The sequence below is a fragment of the Zingiber officinale genome, chromosome 6A (assembly GCF_018446385.1).
Source record: "Zingiber officinale cultivar Zhangliang chromosome 6A, Zo_v1.1, whole genome shotgun sequence".
In the NCBI taxonomy this organism is placed as follows: domain Eukaryota; kingdom Viridiplantae; phylum Streptophyta; class Magnoliopsida; order Zingiberales; family Zingiberaceae; genus Zingiber; species Zingiber officinale.
Window position 1 is genome coordinate 56,789,185 of NC_055997.1, and position 17,896 is coordinate 56,807,080.

Consider the following 17,896-nt stretch of genomic DNA (forward strand, 5'->3'; position numbering starts at 1 on the left):
CATGCTTGGAAAAGCTTCTTTCTGTTGTGAGGCTAAATGCTTTAGGGGTCGGTCTTCAATAGTAAAATCTGGATTCTTGATGTCCAGATGACATACTATCTAGTTTTTAGACCAGTGTTGAAGAGGGTTTTCTCTAATAAATCCTTGTTCCTTAAGTTCATCTCTCTCAAACTTTTTGAATCTCTCAAACTTTGAGAATTAACCCTTAAAGACCTAATCCTAACTTAAAAAAATTGTCAAACATCAAAAAGGGAGAGATTGTTGGTGTAATCGACCTTTGAGTTTCGATGTTTGACAATATACCTAAGTTTGGTCAATTTAACTAAGGGTTGATCCAAATAGGACTTGATGTTTGAAAAAGAGAAGTCTAGTCAGGACTAGATGACTAGCAAAGGTAAGTCCTAACCAAAGGATAGGTATGTGAGAAGTCTACTGAGTGACTAGTCCGAACTGGAGATTAGGCAAAGTGGAAGTCCTGATGAGTGAAGTCGGGCCCTAGTGAGTGAAGCTAGGTAGTGGAAGTCCTGGTGAGTGAAACCAGACCCTAGTGAGTGAAGCTAGGTGGTGGAAGTCCTGGTGAGTGAAACCAGGCCCTAGTGAGTGAAGCTAGGTGGTGGAAGTCTTGGTGAGTGAAGTCGGGCCCTAGTGAATGAAGCTAGATAGTGAAAGTCCTGATGAGTGAAGTCGGGCCCTAGTGAGTGAAGCTACGTGGTGGATATCCTAGTGAGTGAAGCTATGCAGTGGAAGTCCTAATGAGTGAAGATGGGCGGCCCTAGGGGAGGTAACCCTAGGTTACATGTGACCGACACACGATCAACCAAACCAACGAATCTTCAAATCCATTAACACTGTCTTACTTTACTGTTTTATCTATTGTGCTAACTCAGTGTTGTAGGGAAGTCCAGCTAGGTCAACGGGACGATCAGATAGCTGGCATGAAGTTCAAATAGGTCGACAGACTGACCAGATGTCTGGAAAGATGGTAATTTAAGGTAAATCACTAGAGGAGAGTGACTTTGTGAGGACGCGTTCCCCGTTTGAGGGAACAGTAGGCGTCGATCCAACTTAGATCCATTTGGAAAATTTAAGTTGAGATCTTGACTAGATTCTGGTCTCGAGGAGATAAAATCTAATTACTACTCTGTTTATTATATTGTGTTAACTTTGTTTTGCAGGGTAGTATAATTTTTATTGCCTCAGACTAACCTTTTCTTGTAGGTAAAAGCTTTGCTGGAAAAAGTGGTCTGAGAGCCAGGAGCTGGTCCGGGCACTAGGAATGCAAAAGTCTATCTCGTCATAAACATGGAGCACGCTGATTGGTTGGGCCGACGTCACAGTCTAAGCGCTTGGAAGGGATCCGGGCACCCGGAGCAACCTATATAAGAAGCCTTCTGCCATAGCATGAAACACAACTTTCTACCATGATTGCTCTATTGCGCGCTGCTCCAAAGACCCTCCTGCGACGTTGCGAAGCACCTCCAACAACCTGCAACTCAGTTTTAATTTCCTTGTTGTCGGTAACTTAGTTTTATAAGTTCTTGTACTAATCTTGTAATTCTTTTTTTGAACTATTAGTGGATTACCCAACGAAAGCACTCGATGAGTGCGGGCCTTGGAGTAGGAGTTGACGAAGGCTCCGAACCAAATAAAAACTTGATGTGTTAGCATTGTTCTTATTTTTATGTTTCCACTGCTTACTCGATTAAGTTTTAATGATCGCTATTCACCCCCCCCCCCTCCTCTTGCGAGCTTTACGATCCAACATTAGCTACGTGGTAGGTATCACATATGTCAATTATGTATCACATATACATAACTATCACATTATGTTATCAACTAATTGAATATTCACATAACATTGGGTTGTTATCATATTAACAAGTATACATTAAATGTATATCACCTAGTGTTAAAAAAGCCGCTAGGTGGTAGCCAAGCAATTGCAAGTCGCCTAGCGCTTAGGTGCTTAGGCGACCACCTAGGTGAAATTTTTTTTCGAGAAAACCATGCCGGATCGATCAGCTGATCAATCTGATTGGATTTTCCCAACAAATAGAACTATGTTGATTCAATCAGTGGATCGATTCAACACTTTAAATCAATCAGTTGATCAATTCAACACTTTGAATCGATCAGATGATTGATTCAGAAGGGTTTTGTTTGTCGCAGACTCGCAAAATCCTTCTGAATTAATCAGTTGATTGATTCAACACGCTGAATCGATCAGCTGATTGATTCGGTAGGGTTCTGCTTGTGGCAGAATCTTGCAGAATCAATCAATTGATCTATTCGGCAGGATTCTGCTACAATGCATAATCCTGAAACTGATACATAATTTGATCACAATAGATAAATGGAAATAGAAATACCGAAATAGTAAAATATACAAACTAAAAGACTAAAGTATAAACTACAAACTAAAAGTCTAAAACTGACAAGGCATACAATATAGCAAAAGTTTTCTCATAAGTCACAAATAACTTATATAATCTCCTATATCCCTAATTCTTCTTCTAGTTCATCTCCATATTTCTCCAACACTTCCTTTGTATCGGATTCAAACTCAAAATCCATGGCATTATCTTCCTATTCTTCATTCGATACAATTTCTTCTTTGTGAAGTTCTCTAACATCTTAAATATTTGTCTCAACTTCTTCATCTCCACCATCAACAATCCATTCTTGTGCCATAGTTGCTTTTCTAGCAAGTAGCACATCTACTCCTTTTTTTTCTTGTCTTCTCTTTTTGTTTATGATCTTAGCATTGAATTGAACATAGACTAAATTATTCAACATTTTGGTATCTAGTTTATTTCTTTTCTTTGTATGGATCTACATTAAATAAATATATTAATTATTAAGCCAATAAACAATAAGTTAATAAGTAATTACTAATTAAATACTTACCCCCTTAAAAGTACTCTAATTTCTCTCACAAACGGAAGAACTTGTAATTAAAGAAAGGTTTTTTTTAGTCATATTTTATAATTTAGGTGCACCATGTCCAAAAAGTTATCACCATCCAACTAAATAAAAATAAATCAAATAATAACAATAAGCAAAATCAAGAAACAACAAGTAATAAAATAATAAAATAAAGTAAGTACTTAGTTCTTATCCGGATCGTATTTCTCATCATTTTTTGTGCATCCAATTGTAGCCAATGGTTTTCCAAATCCCCCCCCCCCCCCCCCCCCCCTCCTCCGTTTTGTTGATATACTTCAACAACTCCACATTTACTATCTCACTTTGGCTATCAATATCATTAGGAAATAATGCTTCAACACAAGTGAATAAGTCATTCGTGACCACTTCTTCACTTCCTATGCTCCGGGTCATTGAAGGAGTAATAAGGATTCAAGAGGTAGACCGCCAAATATAATGGACTATCAAGCCTATTATGACTTTTCTCATCAATAATATCAATAATCGGAAGATAGTAAGCTCTTGATTTTTTAATATCACTTTAATCTCCTCTCTCATTCTAAGTGTTGGTGCGGTTAGCATTAACAATTTAACCAAGGTTTTGATGAATGACAAATCAAGTTAAGTTAGTCTGTTGTTGTCTAACACTCTGATCGAGTGTGCAGGAGAAGTCCAGACAGGTCGACGGGCTGACCGGATGTCTGGCACGAAGCCCAGCTAGGTTGACGGGCTGACCGGATAGCTGGCGAGAAGTCCAAGCGGATCGACGGGCTGACCGGACGCTTGGCGAGAAGTCCAGCTAGGTCGATGGGCTGACCGGATAGCTGGCGAGAAGTCCAGACGGGTCGAAGGGCTGACCGAACGTCTGGCAGGTGAGTAAAGGTAAGTCACTGGAAGGGAGTGACTGTGAGGACGCATTCCCAAGAAGGGAACATTAGGCGTCGATCCGGCTTAGATCCATTTCGGATATCTAAGTCGAGATCGTGACTAGATTCCGGTCTCGGAAAGACGGAATCTAAGTCATACTTTTTCATGTCAAACTCATGAACTGTGCTAACACTTTGTTTTGCAAGAAATTTATTATACTTGCCTCGGACTAACCTTGTCTTGCAGGAGAAGGACCTGTTCTGGAGAAAGGTGGTCCGGGCGCCCGGAAGGGATCCGGGCGCCCGGGAGGCAAGTTTTATCCCGATTGCACGTCGCCACGTGGAGCTCACTGGTTGGACCTACCACGTCTCACCAGGGCGCCTGGAAGGGATCCGGGGCGCCCTGAGCTTCATATAAAAGAAGGGGTAAGGGTAGAGCTTCGATATGAACTTAGAATCCAAGATCTGCTGCTCTGTGCTCTGTGCTCTTGCGACGCCACGAAAAGCTCTCCGACTTAGTGCTGGTTTTGTTTTAATTCTATTGTCGGTATCTTCTTTATCTGTCAATTCTTGTACTTAACTCTGTAATATTCGAATTGATAGTGATTGCCCAACGAAAGTACTCACAGAGTACGGGCCTTCGAGTAGGAGTCGTCACAGTCTCCGAACGAAAGTACTCAGTCTTTATTATTCCGCTGCACTTAACTCTTATTAACGCTGGTTTTTCGAATCGATATTCACCCCCCCTCTATCAACGTTTCACGATCCAACACTAAGTAATTCTCTATATACAAAACTTATAGATGGCTTCTTATCTCCATCAACAAGATGAAGCAACTTAACTAAAGGGGCAAACTCCGTCAAGCAAATATTGACGCCATTCCAAAAAGAGGCACTCATAGTGGTATTATGTGTCGCCTTCCCCTTTACACTTTTTGAATGTTTGCATGCATTCCATTCTTCACTAGCAACCATAGATCTTAGTTCACTTTTCTTCTCCATCAAGCTTTTCAACGTTAAAAAAACAATTGTAAATCATATTACTCCCGACCTCACTATGCCTCTTTTTTTGGTAAACTTTCTCATCATTGACAATATCTTGTGATGTGCATAAATAAAGATTGTCAAATTCTTTACCTTCTCAATCATCCCTTTGAATTTTGGTTGGATCCAAATTACTTGAAGCATAAGATTCACGGTGTGAGTTGCACATAAAGTTCAAAATATATGTGGTCTCTTCTCCTTCAACAAATTTTTTGCCGCCATATTATTTGAAGCATTGTCCATTACCACTTGAACTACACTTTGGGGCTCAACTTCTTCAATGCACTTGTCCACATATTCACATATATAATTCCCGGTATGCGCTTGATCTGATTCTTCCCTAGAAAAGCGGAAAGTTGTGCCTTCTTTACAATTGACACACAAATTCATGATACTTCTTCTTTTCTGGTTGGTCCAAGCATCAGTCAAAATTGAGCAACCATTCAAAGCTCATTCTTCTTCTTGCTTCTTTAATAGAATTTTAGTTCTATCTACCTCTTCCTTCAATAAGGGCTTTCTTAATATGTATTGAGTTGGAGGACGATAACCCAGGCCAAATTGACCAACCGCTTTGGCATGAAAAGGAATACTGGACTCGTACACTCATCGAGCTAAATATTGGTGTACACTGTGTGTCCTTTGCTTCCAAAGTGCATCAATTATATTTTGTTATTGTTTTGTCTTCTTACTTCTACTCAATAAGGATTCAAGATCAATGATGGATGCAAATCAATCCATTGGGCCAAAAGTAAGTGGATTTCTCCTTATCCTTAGACTCCCTTTATCTTCCTTATATTCTCCAAGAACAACTTCTTCTCTGACCTCCATTTTATTCATATTCTTTTGTTTCCTTTTTATTCCTTCTTCAATGATATTCTTACACTTCACTTTATCCTCAACCGAAGACTTCTTACATAGGGCAATATTTCCCTTGATATGGGCAACATGTTATTTGATCCTATAAATTCCACCACTAGTAATTTTTCCACACAACTTACATTTTAACTTATCCAAATTATTAGGATTAATGCTTTAAAGAAGTATCATTTATTTCTAGTATTGAATTTGATGCTTCAAAAGATATAGTACTTGACATTTTACTACACAAGTAAAAAATTATCAATATCAAACTATAAATTTAAAAAAAAAAAAACTTACCATTTGAGTAACTTATCAAGCAATCCAAAAAATTGAGTTAAGGCTGTTAACGGTTAAGCAATGGTTATCACTTATCAAGCTTCAAAAAATCAATAATCAATTCAAGCTAAGCAATAACATACAAGATTTAATAACATACAAATAACTGTACAATTTAATTTTATTAACCAACTTAAACCCAGGCTATTAGTACTAACCTGACAAAAGAAAAAGCGCTCCGGCCTAGCAGTAAGGGTTGCTTTCCCTTCATCGTTGGCAGCCTTGGCTAGATTCGGTAAGGTGCTGGTGGCTATTGGCTAGGATAAAGGCAACAGCTAGTGCCTAGGGTAGTAGCTAGGGTTGAATAAGTGAATGGTTAGCCATTAGAGAAGAAAATGGCAACAAAGATACTACTCTTTGATGAAGAACAAGAAGAAGAAGGGGAGGGAAAACTGAAAAGAGGAAGAGGCAATGTATGCTTAAAGAGGAAGAGACGGCTAGAGGAAGAGGTGGCTACTGCTAGGCGAACAAAAACCTAAAATTTAAAGTTTAAAATGGTTCAGAAATCAAAATATAAACCTGTTTTGTCACCGCAATCGATTGATAGGAATTCATCAATTGATTCACAATGTTAAATCAATTGGGCAATTGATTCGGCAGTCTTTTGTTTCTTTCAAAGCTCATGTAAATCGATTGGCCAAACAATTGGAGGTATTCAATCGATAGACCAATCGACTCGGAAGGCTTCTATTTCTCGCGAAAGAAACTCATCCAAATCGATTGGCCAATTGATTGAACACTTCTAATTAATCAGCCAATCGATTCGAAAGGCTTCTGTTTCTCACGAAATTCATGTGAATCAATTGTCCAATCGACTACAAGTGTTAATCGATCGATCGATCGATTCAGTAGACTTTTTTTTAAAAAAAAAAAATCTGATACCCTGTGCCTAAGAGGTGCCTAGCCACCTAGGCGACTGCCTAATGGGGCAACGCCTATTGGCATCTCCTTGGCAAAAGGTGAGGTGGTGGACAATTGCCCACCGCCTAGGCAGCCCTATGTGGTACCTTTTAGAACACTAATATAACCCAACTTCACTTCTATCCATGTTTTACATTGACTTTGGCCAACAAATCAACACTTTAAGTTAAAACCAACCCGTTAATCAAGAGATCATATCTCAATGGTTCGAACATATTTAATTTTAGGTTGAGCTTGACTTTAGAACAATAACTCAAACAAGTAATCAAACTTTGGTTCTTACCATATTAACAAAATGTGCGGGCTTTAATATTTTTACATAAGAGATTTAGGTCTCATCTATTCTTCATGCAAATGAACTATCTACGTGACATCATGTATACAAAATTTGTAAGTTACAAAAATCTATAAATTATTTATATGGTATAACATGGCATAATTATAGCATCATCATGACATCAATTATAACAATCATGGCATAGTTGTCATCAATTAGGAAATCAAATATTTTAAAGAATTTGATTTCATAAATCATTATTCCTTAATTAGATTTAAGAAATAATTTTTCAATTCTAATTTCATATGTTATTAAGAAATAATTTCAAAATAGGATTTTCTAACAAATTAGAAAACTTTTCAAAATTAGATGTCCTAACAAATTAGGAAATATTTTCAAAATTAGATTTCCTAACACATTAGGGAATAAATTCCAAGATTAGATTTCCTAACAAATTAGGAAACATATTTCAATATTGGATTTTTTTTCTAACCAATTAGGAAATAATTTCCAAATTAGGAAATTTAGAATTAATTTAATAAATAATTCCAAAATTGGCTTTATCTAACAAATTAAGAAATAATTTTAAATTATGAAATTTAGAATTAATTTAATAAATAATTCCAAAATTAGCTTTTTTGACAAATTAGGAAATAATTCTAAATTAGGAAATTTAGAATTAATTTAATAAATAATTCCAAAATTAGCTTTTTCTAACAAATTAGGAAACAATTTTCTAATCTGAAATTTTCTAAATTTTCATAAATGATATTTACGACAACCTATGCATAGCATAAATAATGACATGTCATATTACAAGCATTACATATGAATGCATACTTCTAATATATCTACATGGAATACATGTATAACATGACATATATAATGATATAACACATTATACGCATCACATATAATGATATAACACATCGAATGTATGTATAAATAATGTATACATAAATTATGTCATAATTGTCATAATATTGTTTATAAATAAAATATGATTAAGAATCTGATTTCCATAAATTAATATTCTTATAATTAAAATAGGAAATAAATTTTTAAATTTTAATTACATATTTTATCTATGAAATAATTCTCAATTAAGAAGATCTAATCAATTAGGAAACAATTCCCTAATTTTAAATTACCTAACAAATTAGGAAATTTATGATTAAAGTTTCTTAATTAATTCAAAAAATTTTACATTTGGAATTTTTCTAAATTATTTTAGAAATTTTCCAAAATTGGAATTTCTAAACAAACTAGTAAACTTTCCAAAAAAATAGAATTTTTTAATTAATTCATAATCTTTATAAATTAAAATTTTCTAAATTATTACAAAATATTCCCAAATTAAAATTGCCAAAATTATTCTAGAACTTTTTAAATTTGGAATTTCCTAATAAATTAGGAAATTTTTCAAAAATAAAAATTCATAATAAAATAGGAAAAATTCAAGAAATTAATTTATAGAATATTTCAAAAATAAAAATTTCTAAATTATTTCAGAACTTTTCAAAATTAGAATTTCCTAATAAATTAAGAAATTTTCAAAAATAGAAATTCTTAATAAAATAGAAAAAAATTCAAAAATCAATCGATGACCAACTATGACTCGTAAAATAATTTTACGACCATATCGAAGCACGATCAGGCTCTGATACCACTATTGGGGAAACCGGACGTGGATGCGTGCTAAAACACATTTAGTAACACATGCACAAAGGAAGAAAAAAATAATAATTATTACAACATACATACTACATGCATACAATGATATATCTCATACAGACATGATCACAATATAAAATTTACGAAAATAAATTTACGCTAGACGTACTTGACGGTTCATGATCGAACCTTATATATAGTATTTGTTAACCTCGCAAGGCTAACCTTCATCGGAATCAACTAGAATGGAATTGGAATCAACCAAGCAACGTACAAGCTTTGCCTCTACTCGTATCCACATTGAGTTATCGTCGAAACGACTTCACAAAGCTACGAGTTGTTCTTCTCTGAATGGTACTAGCCTAGAGTGGAGATGAACCGATCAAGAGAACTCTAATGATTTGGTGTGCAGCAACAGCATGTTGTCGGCAACACCAAAATCATCAACACTGAATTATTCGGCTTCGAAAACATTGGCATTGAATTTTTCAGCAACCAAATCATCAGCACTAAATCTATTGGCACTGAAATTGTCAACACCAAAATCATCGGTATCGAATTCGTCCGCACCAAATTCGATGGCTAGAGATGACCGGCGATAACTCTTGCCATCAAGAGCTTGGGTGGCCGCTAGACAGAGGGAGAAGAGGATGAGAAGAAGAGAGGAAAGCCCTAATTAAATTAGGATTTTCTCTCTAGAATAAATCCACACATTCTTCTCCTCATAGAGGGGTATTTATATACCTCTACATGACTTGGGGAGCAAGTCATCTCCTAAACCCAATAAATAGAACAACACGATCCATTACCATTAAGATTATGTTCGGTTCAAAACCAAACCATCTTGGTTTATAATTAAACCAACCCCTTTTGATTTATTATTAAACCATGTTATTTCATAACTAAATCAAACCCTTTTAGTTTATTATTAAACCATAATGAATCCATACCACATTCAAAAGGCATGGCCCATTTGTGCTTCCATTCCGACAATCTCTTTCCATATTTTCCCTTCGTCTGATTCAACTAGACTCAATCTCTTTCAATCTAAGAATCTAATTCTCAAACTCATTTTAAGTCTATAAGATAAACTCGTAGTGTGTGTGACCTTATAGGTTTCTGGTTATGTTGGATGCTCATAATTAATTATTAATTATAGATCAATCATGAGTGACATATAGTAGTATATCATGATCCCCAATTGATCAGAAAATCAAAGGGTTGATTCCATAACCACTTCTGAACCTTTTAGCAGCTAAAGTGAGTCACGTCTCATTCATTTCAGTCGTCTTATACCCACTTGATTTAGGATATGGTCTATGTGTTAGTCCCCACTAGGATGACTATGTCACACCTAACCTAAGTAATACTTCCTCATCTTGCTAATTCAAATTACTCATATATATGTCTAAGAGTCTCATGCTTTTGACATGTGATGCTTTGGCCAAAGACTTTGAGTAACAATCCTGACAAGTGGCCATAGGATATACATCTTCTCGCAAGGAGCGTTGAATCCTTTGTGGGTTATCCAAACACCTTCTAGCACTTTAACTTATACCTATCATATCGGGTACACATCTCTAAGGAGATGCTTTGCTTAAGATGTCAAAGTATCAACTTCCATGATCAAGGTGACTTGAATACCTAAAGTTGAAGGAAACTTACACTTGAGCTACAGTAAGAACTTCACAGACATATCCATATATGTAGAAAACTATATGAAGTTTTACAGCATGTCACTCTAATGAACTAGTTACCATAACTAGCATCCACGTTTAAATCTTGACATCCCAGTGTCTCTAGCTAGTGAGGAACAACTGGTTGGACAACCTAAGGAGTATAACCCATGCTAGTATCATAGAATCTATGATGTCCAAACTCATCAATTTATGGACTAGGAAATATTTCAATACATTAATAATTACACATGTAAAAATATTCACTAGTTGTGATCTAATCATAGTTCTCTCATGCTATGAATTATATTATGGACCTTTAGTAAATGAGTTTAAGATCCCATCATACACATTCATAATGTGCACTCAATTAGTGAAACTTTATTTATCCAATAAATAAGTATGAAATATAAGGTGATTGTTTTAGGACACCTCTCAAATATAATAATTCTGTCTTTGTGCTCTTCTCCTACTGTGAGCTCTATGTTTGGAAAACCTATAGGTCAGTTCCATCTTCTTACTTTCATTAATTTCTTTCATTTTTCCTTTCTTTCATCCTCAATCATGTCTTCCGATGAACCTTCGTTCATGTGGTATGAGTTGATCCAATAAACTTATACCAAGGACTGTAGAGACTTACACTACAAGAAAAACCCTCATTGACATCGGTGGAACAACAACGGTTTTAAGTAAAAATCGATGTCTTTGAATATTTTACACCGGTTTTTCCAAAAATCGGTGTCTATGAGTGCAGATTTTCACTCATAGACATCGGTTTTTTTAGCCGATGTCTATGAGTGCCTTTTCATTAATAGACACTGATTTTAATCGCAGTTTTTAAAACCGGTGTCTATGAACCAAAATTCTGGCGGACTTTCTTAGCGCGCTTTCTTTTAGGCTTCTCCTCACCCACCATAAATCGAAACCCTAATCCTCCGCATCCTCCTTTTAGGAGTTACCATTTGAAAGACGAGCAATGGATCTCTCGACGGCGATGTGGATGGCGGCCGTCATCAGCGCTATCGCGGTCTATTGGTACGTGTGGGTGATGGGCTCGGCGGAAGTGAAAGGCAAGCGTGCAGTGAACCTTAAGATGGGATCGATCATGCGGGATAAGGTGCAGGACAAGTACAAGCAGTACTTGTCCTTCTTTCTCCGCTCCAAGGGGGGCATTGCCGCAGCGCCCGACGACGATAACATCCCTGCCTTTGTCGACACCTTCTACAACCTCGTCACATACATCTACGAGTGGGGATGGGGGCAGTCCTTCCACTTCTCACCCTCACTTCCCGGCCGCTCCCACCAGGAAGCCACACGCATCCACGAGGAGCCCGCCGCTGATTTGAGAGATGGGGATCTCATCTCTCAGATCCCCATCCGAGGTCGCTCGCTCCTCCTTCCCTTCACTATGACAGACAAAAGGATGGCCGCCCCATTTCTCTTGTTGCTAATCGCATCATGCTAATCTCTCTTGCTGCTAATCGCGCTCCGGGGCGAAGTTCGACCGCGCCCTCTACTGTCGCTACGCAGACCCCGTCCGGGAACACGTCCCCGTCATGCTCGGCGAGGTGCTCGACGCATTCCATTCCCTCCGCCTCCGCTCCTTCGTTAACTGTACCCTCGACGCCGCTGGCCACTCTGCCGCTGTCCGTTCGTCCTTCTCCCTCCCAAGCTCTTCGCTCAAGTTCTGACCTTTTTCCTTAGCACTCCCATCATCCTTGATTCGCTTCACGCCATTCTTTGCTGCAGATCGTAGATGCCCATCCGGAGTTGGAGTTGTTCGTGGGAATGGATATGGATTCTTCAATCCATGACCAGGCCCGGACTCGGATAGAGAAGCTCTTGGCCATGGATTCGCGCGGCAGCAAGTTGAAAGCTTACACTCATGTCAGAAACTTTAAGTACATCAAGTCGGTGCTTGGCGGCGTTGATGAGAACCTGCTTGACTTTGGGGTGAACGACATCTTGATGGACCTTGGAATCTCATCCATGCAGGTTATTGTTCAGTCGCACTTCTCATGTTTGATGAATTGCCGAAAAGAACTTACTTTGAATCTAATAAGTTGGTAAGCTATTTAACAGGTGGATGACTCTACAAGGAGATTTAGTGTGCAAGGTGATGGACCTTTGGATATGCACATGAATCCTCAGGTTAGAGTTCTTAGATGAACTATTTTACTTTGATTATTGAATTAGGATATAAGGCAGTGTGAGTTTTTCACCCCTGCAGTAAAGTAGAATGAATGTGATTTATTCAGTAGGTTGCTTGCCTAATTACTACTTGCCTATAGGAAAACTAAATCAGCGATTAAAGGTGATTAATCATCTCTAGTTTAAGCCATTTTGTTCTCCAAAGAAAGTATCTTTCTTCTAGTGCTCTGTCAAACAAATGAAACATTTAATAAGAGTGTTGATGCAGGCATTGACAATGAGAAGGTAGTCAAGCTTTATGAAGTTCCACTCGTCAAATTCTTGGAGCAGAAATAGCTTTGTCATTTGGGTGGTAAGTTCCTTAAATCCAAAATTTTGTATGAACTTTTAATACACTAGGAAAAGCATACAAGAATCTCTAGCAACATAAGACTCCTTATCAAAGGTAACACCTAACTCCAGTTTATGGATGATAGGTGTAAATGCTCTTTGCCTAAATGATCTTATAGAGCCTAGGAATGTATCTTACTTGTTTCCTTTATTAATATCGTCACATCACATTATGCAGACTTGTTTCTTTCGTAAGTTTGGAAAGTCGGTCGTACGGGTTGACTACCTTAGCCTTCGTCAGGGTTTTATCTTGGTATGCTGGAAGTTTTAGAGACATTTTTATATTTGATATCTTGTTCATTAGTGATGTTGGCTTCATGAGTATAAAGGACAGAGGTTAGACTCATGGAGTGTGATAATGCATGAGTATAGGATAAAACCTTTATTTGTTAGTTGTCTTTGGGCTTGCTAGATTGCCATCTTAAATTAATACAAATGCATGCCTGCTTTACTTTGGGAATGTTTCCAGATAAAATCTTGTCTTTCTGACTCGCTTAATTTATTCTTCGTGGGGGAAAAAAAAGGAAGAAGGAATCACTTTTGGTTAGGTTGTAATTGGGCTATGAAGCCAATCACTTACATCTTATGGTTACAGTTTCTCCTTTGAAGATAAAAACATTGCATTATAATCTTTATTTCTAAGAAATTTTTTAGTAGTACTTTAAACAAGTCTTCAGTATTTATAGTATGACTAGCATCATTTATTCTTCTAGCTGCTACCAGTGTAGCCACTTCATATGATTTGCTAACTTAATATCTAAAGTGCGCTTTATTTTTTGAGCTCGGGGTATAGTCAGAACTGTCAATCGGACGTGCGGAGAGTTTTTATTTATTGGCTGGCATAATGAAGGATCACTGCATCTGGAATTGAGTCTTTCTTGAGCACGTGGCAAAGTTATAATGTCTTGGCTTCTAAATGTAACTCTTGCTTTTTTGATTTTCAGTTTATTAATTGCATTTTCTAGTCTCATTCGCATGACATAGGACTGTATAACCTGTATGCTCGATGTTCAGGTTTTTCTAATTCTCTCCTTTCCATATATTTTCTATGGAAAATTTGTGAGACAAAATCATAGTTTTCCTTTTAGACCAATCAATTTTATGAGATAACTGCTAATATTTTCAAGTTGATGAAATACTACTTGATATTTTTTTTAATTGCATCTCATTTTCAGTTGACATGTAATACTCTTGTTAACAGAACTGGATCTTGTGCCTATGAACTGAGTAGTGCCCCCGAGAATTTTTAATTGTATGATTTAACAACTATAGTTTTTATTGTTAAATATAGTTGTGGTTGACAACATTGATCAGTAGAAAATACACTTAGTTGCAAAAGGCTTCATCTAGACATTTTGTGAGGATTATTTGGGATATTTTCTCTCGTTGATGGAATTAATTTATTTTACTTAAAACTATTTTTCATGATCACTGGATTCTCCTTGGTATTATTCATGATTACCAGATAGATTTCATAAACATCGTACTAGGGTGTATACAGAGAAATCACTAGGGTATGTTCCAATTTAAGAAAGTTATCTATGCTGTCAAACAAATTTTTAGAGCATGGTTTAAGAAATCACAAGGTTACTAAATTGATAATCAAATCTTTATTGAGTACAACTTGACAAACTAAGCACCATCAATGTCTATGCTCCATTATGTTCTAGCTTGATGGAGAGAAGTAGAATAAATAGTTATAGACTTCAATATTCATCCCAAATTGCCTGTCTGTTATTTTATGTGTGGGATTTGTATCTGATGTAATTTTACTCTTGGTATTAATAATATAATCCCTTATTCTTAGCTGAGTTTCAATTGTTAGAGATGAATAGCTTTTGTTGTTTGGTGCAGATGTTCAATACAGTTTATGTAAATACTAACTTGACGCGGTTGTTTCTTTCTTGTTGGTTAGCATACCAAGTTTGTTAGCACCTAGCCCATGCCCTGTGCTTTTACTAGTCTTGCTTTTGCTGATCAAATTACTGGGTCTCTTGGTACAGTCAACTCTTAATGGTTCAACATCTAATCTTGCGGACTCATCAGGCCGACCCTATACCACATTGTTTTCTGGCCAGTCTGCGGCAGTGCCTGGGTTCCATCCTTCTGGTTAGACATTCCTACATAAACTTTATTAACATATTCATGTGAAATTTTGCTTGTATGTGGAATTTTGATTATGGTTTGTAAAAAAATAGGTGGTCTTCAAGGATTGCATAATATTCATGGAAGCTTCAACCTACCAAATGTGCCTGGTTCGCTTGCATCCAGAGAGGCCGCAATGGGTGTTGTACCATCAGGTGGTATTCAGCAACCAGGAGGAAGCATTCCTAGTGGACGGTTCTCATCAAACAATCTTTTGGTTGCATTATCTCAGGTCTGGCATGAGTTTATTTCCACATTACTTCACTGCATCATATGGTCCTTTGAATGTGTTTTATAGTATTGATTCTGGATTTTTTTTTCATGCAGATGCCTCATGGCTCTGGTGTCACAAATAGAGGGGGTATTAATGTTGTTGGAAATCATGCTTTTAGTAGTAGTAATATTAATGGAGTCACTGGGTCAATAACTGGTATTTCCTCAAGTTCAGCTTCTGGAATCGTATTTATGTTCCTGGTTTGGGAGTTTCTCCAGTATTGGTTAATGTAGGGCCAAGACTTACAAGCTTTGTAGGCAACATTGTTGGCAGTGGTAACATGGGAAGAAGCATCAGTTCTGGAGGATTATCTGTGCCCGGTTTAGCTTCACGGGTAAACTTAGCTACTATGCACAGAGCAAGAAGGATAACGTTGGCACCAGTAAGAAACATATTTGTGTACTATCTATTGTTAGGACCAAAAGTAGCTAGAGGGGGGGGGGGGGTGAATAGCTCGTCGCGTTCACTCGGTGCTCGGCGTTGCTTGTTCCTTCAAAGATGTGCAGCGGAAATACAAAGAACAATCACACAACGCTAACACGGTTGGTTTACTTGGTATCCACCTCACAAGAGGTGACTAATCCAAGGATCCACACCAACACACACACCCTCCACTATGAAACACTCCTTTTCGGTAACTACCGAGGGCGGAGAAGCCCTACAAGACTCTCGGTACAAGAAGAAGGAAAGGGAAACAAAATACAAGCACAAAGCTTACAATGAATGCAGAAAACCCTAACCCTAGCTTCTCTTCTTGCCTTTGATCCGCCTCTTGACTCGGAGAGCTTCCAAGAACCTTCAAGAACTGGCGATCACGAGCTTTGAGAGTGCTGTGGAGGAGCTGGCGAAGATCTGAGATGAAACCGTGAAGAGATACCGAAGGAAATGAACGCCTGCGACCTTTATCGACGCCAACGGTCGGATCCCGATCGATTCGAATGTTCCCAATCGATCGGGGAGACTTTGGATCGATCCACGGATCGATCCAGAGCGCCTCTGTGCTCTGGAAAAACGCCTGGATCGATCCACGGATCGATCCAGTGCTTATCGCGCGAAGCAGCCGCGTCCCAATCGATCCACTGATCGATTGGAACATCTGGATCGATCTACGGATCGATCGCAGGCTCTGTAGCAGAAGCATCCATCGTATGAACCTCTCGATCCACTTCGAGAAAACTACTTAATCAATTACCTTAATCGATTAAGCTTCAGTAATCGACTAACCTAGTCAATTACCAAGCCCTGAGTTCCAACCCAAAGTGTAGAGTTCATTTACCCAACATTCGATCAACCGTGACCTGTTGGGGCTCCTCATTACCTAGCATCTGGTCAACCTTGACCTGCTGGAACTTTTTCACCAAGTGTCGGTCAATCCTTTGACCCACTTAGACTTTTCTCCTTGTGCCAAGTATTTGGTCAAACCTTTTGCCTACTTGGACTCCTAATCACCAGGTGTTCGATTAACCTTGACCCAACTAGATTTTCACTGTCTGATTTCACTCACCAGGACTTCTTCACTGCCTAGCTTCACTCACTAGAGTTTTTCACCTACCTTCACTCACCTGAATTTTTTTCACTGTCTAGCTTCACTCACTAAGGATTTTCACACCAAATGTGCAATCAACACTAATCCACTTAGATTTTCTTCTTCTGTCAACCTTCCAGTTGGACTTTCCCTTGCCTAACTTCTAGCTAAGGCTTTCCCACTCACGTATCTAGTCAACCTTACCCACTTGGGTCTTCTTCACTGTAACTTGGTTAAAGCTTCACTCACTAGGGTTTTCCTTGGCTTCACTCACCAGGACTTTCACCTAGCTTCACTCACTAGGGTTTTCCTTCTGCCTGGCTTCACTCACCAGGACTTCCCTGTCAAGTATCCGGTCAACCTTGACCTACTTGACTCTTCTTCAATCAATTTCTTATTGTCAAACATCTAAACTCAAACCAAGACTCAGCTTGGTCACCCAGGTCAACCTTGACCTGAGGGATATTGCACCAACAATCTCCACCTATTTGATGTTTGACAATACCACAATAACACTTACAATACCACATGTAAGTTAGGCTAATCCTATAGCCTCAATCTTCATGCCACTAGGTAATGAACATATGAATTAAGCTCTTCATTCTCCCCCAACGAGGGCACACTCCCTCTAGGTAATGAAAGCCTAACTTACACCCATTCATAGGTCCTTTCATTCTCCCCCTATTAGCACACATCAACCCATCTTTGGGCACACATCAACCCATGCCCCAATTTTGGGTACACATCAACAAATCCATTTGTTGACGACTCTCCCCCTGAAGAGTTACTCATCATTGTTCACAACATCACTCGTTGTGATCAACACGATAA

At 37.9% G+C, this 17,896-nt stretch overlaps 2 protein-coding genes and 1 non-coding gene across 3 annotated transcripts; 2 read left to right on the forward strand and 1 right to left on the reverse strand.

The window, feature by feature from the left end:
- The first annotated feature begins 12,136 nt into the window (after positions 1–12,136).
- On the forward strand, positions 12,137–12,818 carry LOC121994822 (ribosomal RNA small subunit methyltransferase H-like). The gene is made up of 4 exons (XM_042548734.1): positions 12,137–12,226; positions 12,330–12,575; positions 12,663–12,731; positions 12,777–12,818. Exons 1-4 carry the CDS (start codon positions 12,137–12,139, stop codon positions 12,816–12,818), a joined length of 447 nt encoding a protein of 148 aa, XP_042404668.1.
- A 1,088-nt stretch (positions 12,819–13,906) lies between these two features.
- LOC121994823 (probable NOT transcription complex subunit VIP2) lies at positions 13,907–15,773 on the forward strand. The gene is made up of 4 exons (XM_042548735.1): positions 13,907–14,039; positions 15,125–15,230; positions 15,320–15,498; positions 15,594–15,773. Exons 1-4 carry the CDS (start codon positions 14,022–14,024, stop codon positions 15,771–15,773), a joined length of 483 nt encoding a protein of 160 aa, XP_042404669.1. The 5' UTR covers positions 13,907–14,021.
- Positions 15,153–15,230, reverse strand: LOC121999005. Its single transcript, XR_006116776.1, has one exon. It is a non-coding gene; the product is annotated as a small nucleolar RNA snoR35 (small nucleolar RNA).
- Positions 15,774–17,896: the final 2,123 nt, after the last annotated feature.

What these genes read in the sequence shown, in the direction of transcription:
- LOC121994822 (XM_042548734.1), top strand. Translation starts at nt 12,137, where the DNA reads ATGCTCGGCGAGGTGCTCGACGCATTCCATTCCCTCCGCCTCCGCTCC. An exon ending in TTGGAATCTCATCCATGCAG is followed by an intron (nt 12,576 to 12,662) that starts GTTATTGTTCAG and finishes GCTATTTAACAG; the next exon opens with GTGGATGACTCTACAAGGAG. An exon ending in ATATGCACATGAATCCTCAG is followed by an intron (nt 12,732 to 12,776) that starts GTTAGAGTTCTT and finishes TTATTGAATTAG; the next exon opens with GATATAAGGCAGTGTGAGTT.
- LOC121994823 (XM_042548735.1), top strand. An exon ending in GCCTGGGTTCCATCCTTCTG is followed by an intron (nt 15,231 to 15,319) that starts GTTAGACATTCC and finishes GTAAAAAAATAG; the next exon opens with GTGGTCTTCAAGGATTGCAT. An exon ending in TTTTGGTTGCATTATCTCAG is followed by an intron (nt 15,499 to 15,593) that starts GTCTGGCATGAG and finishes TTTTTCATGCAG; the next exon opens with ATGCCTCATGGCTCTGGTGT.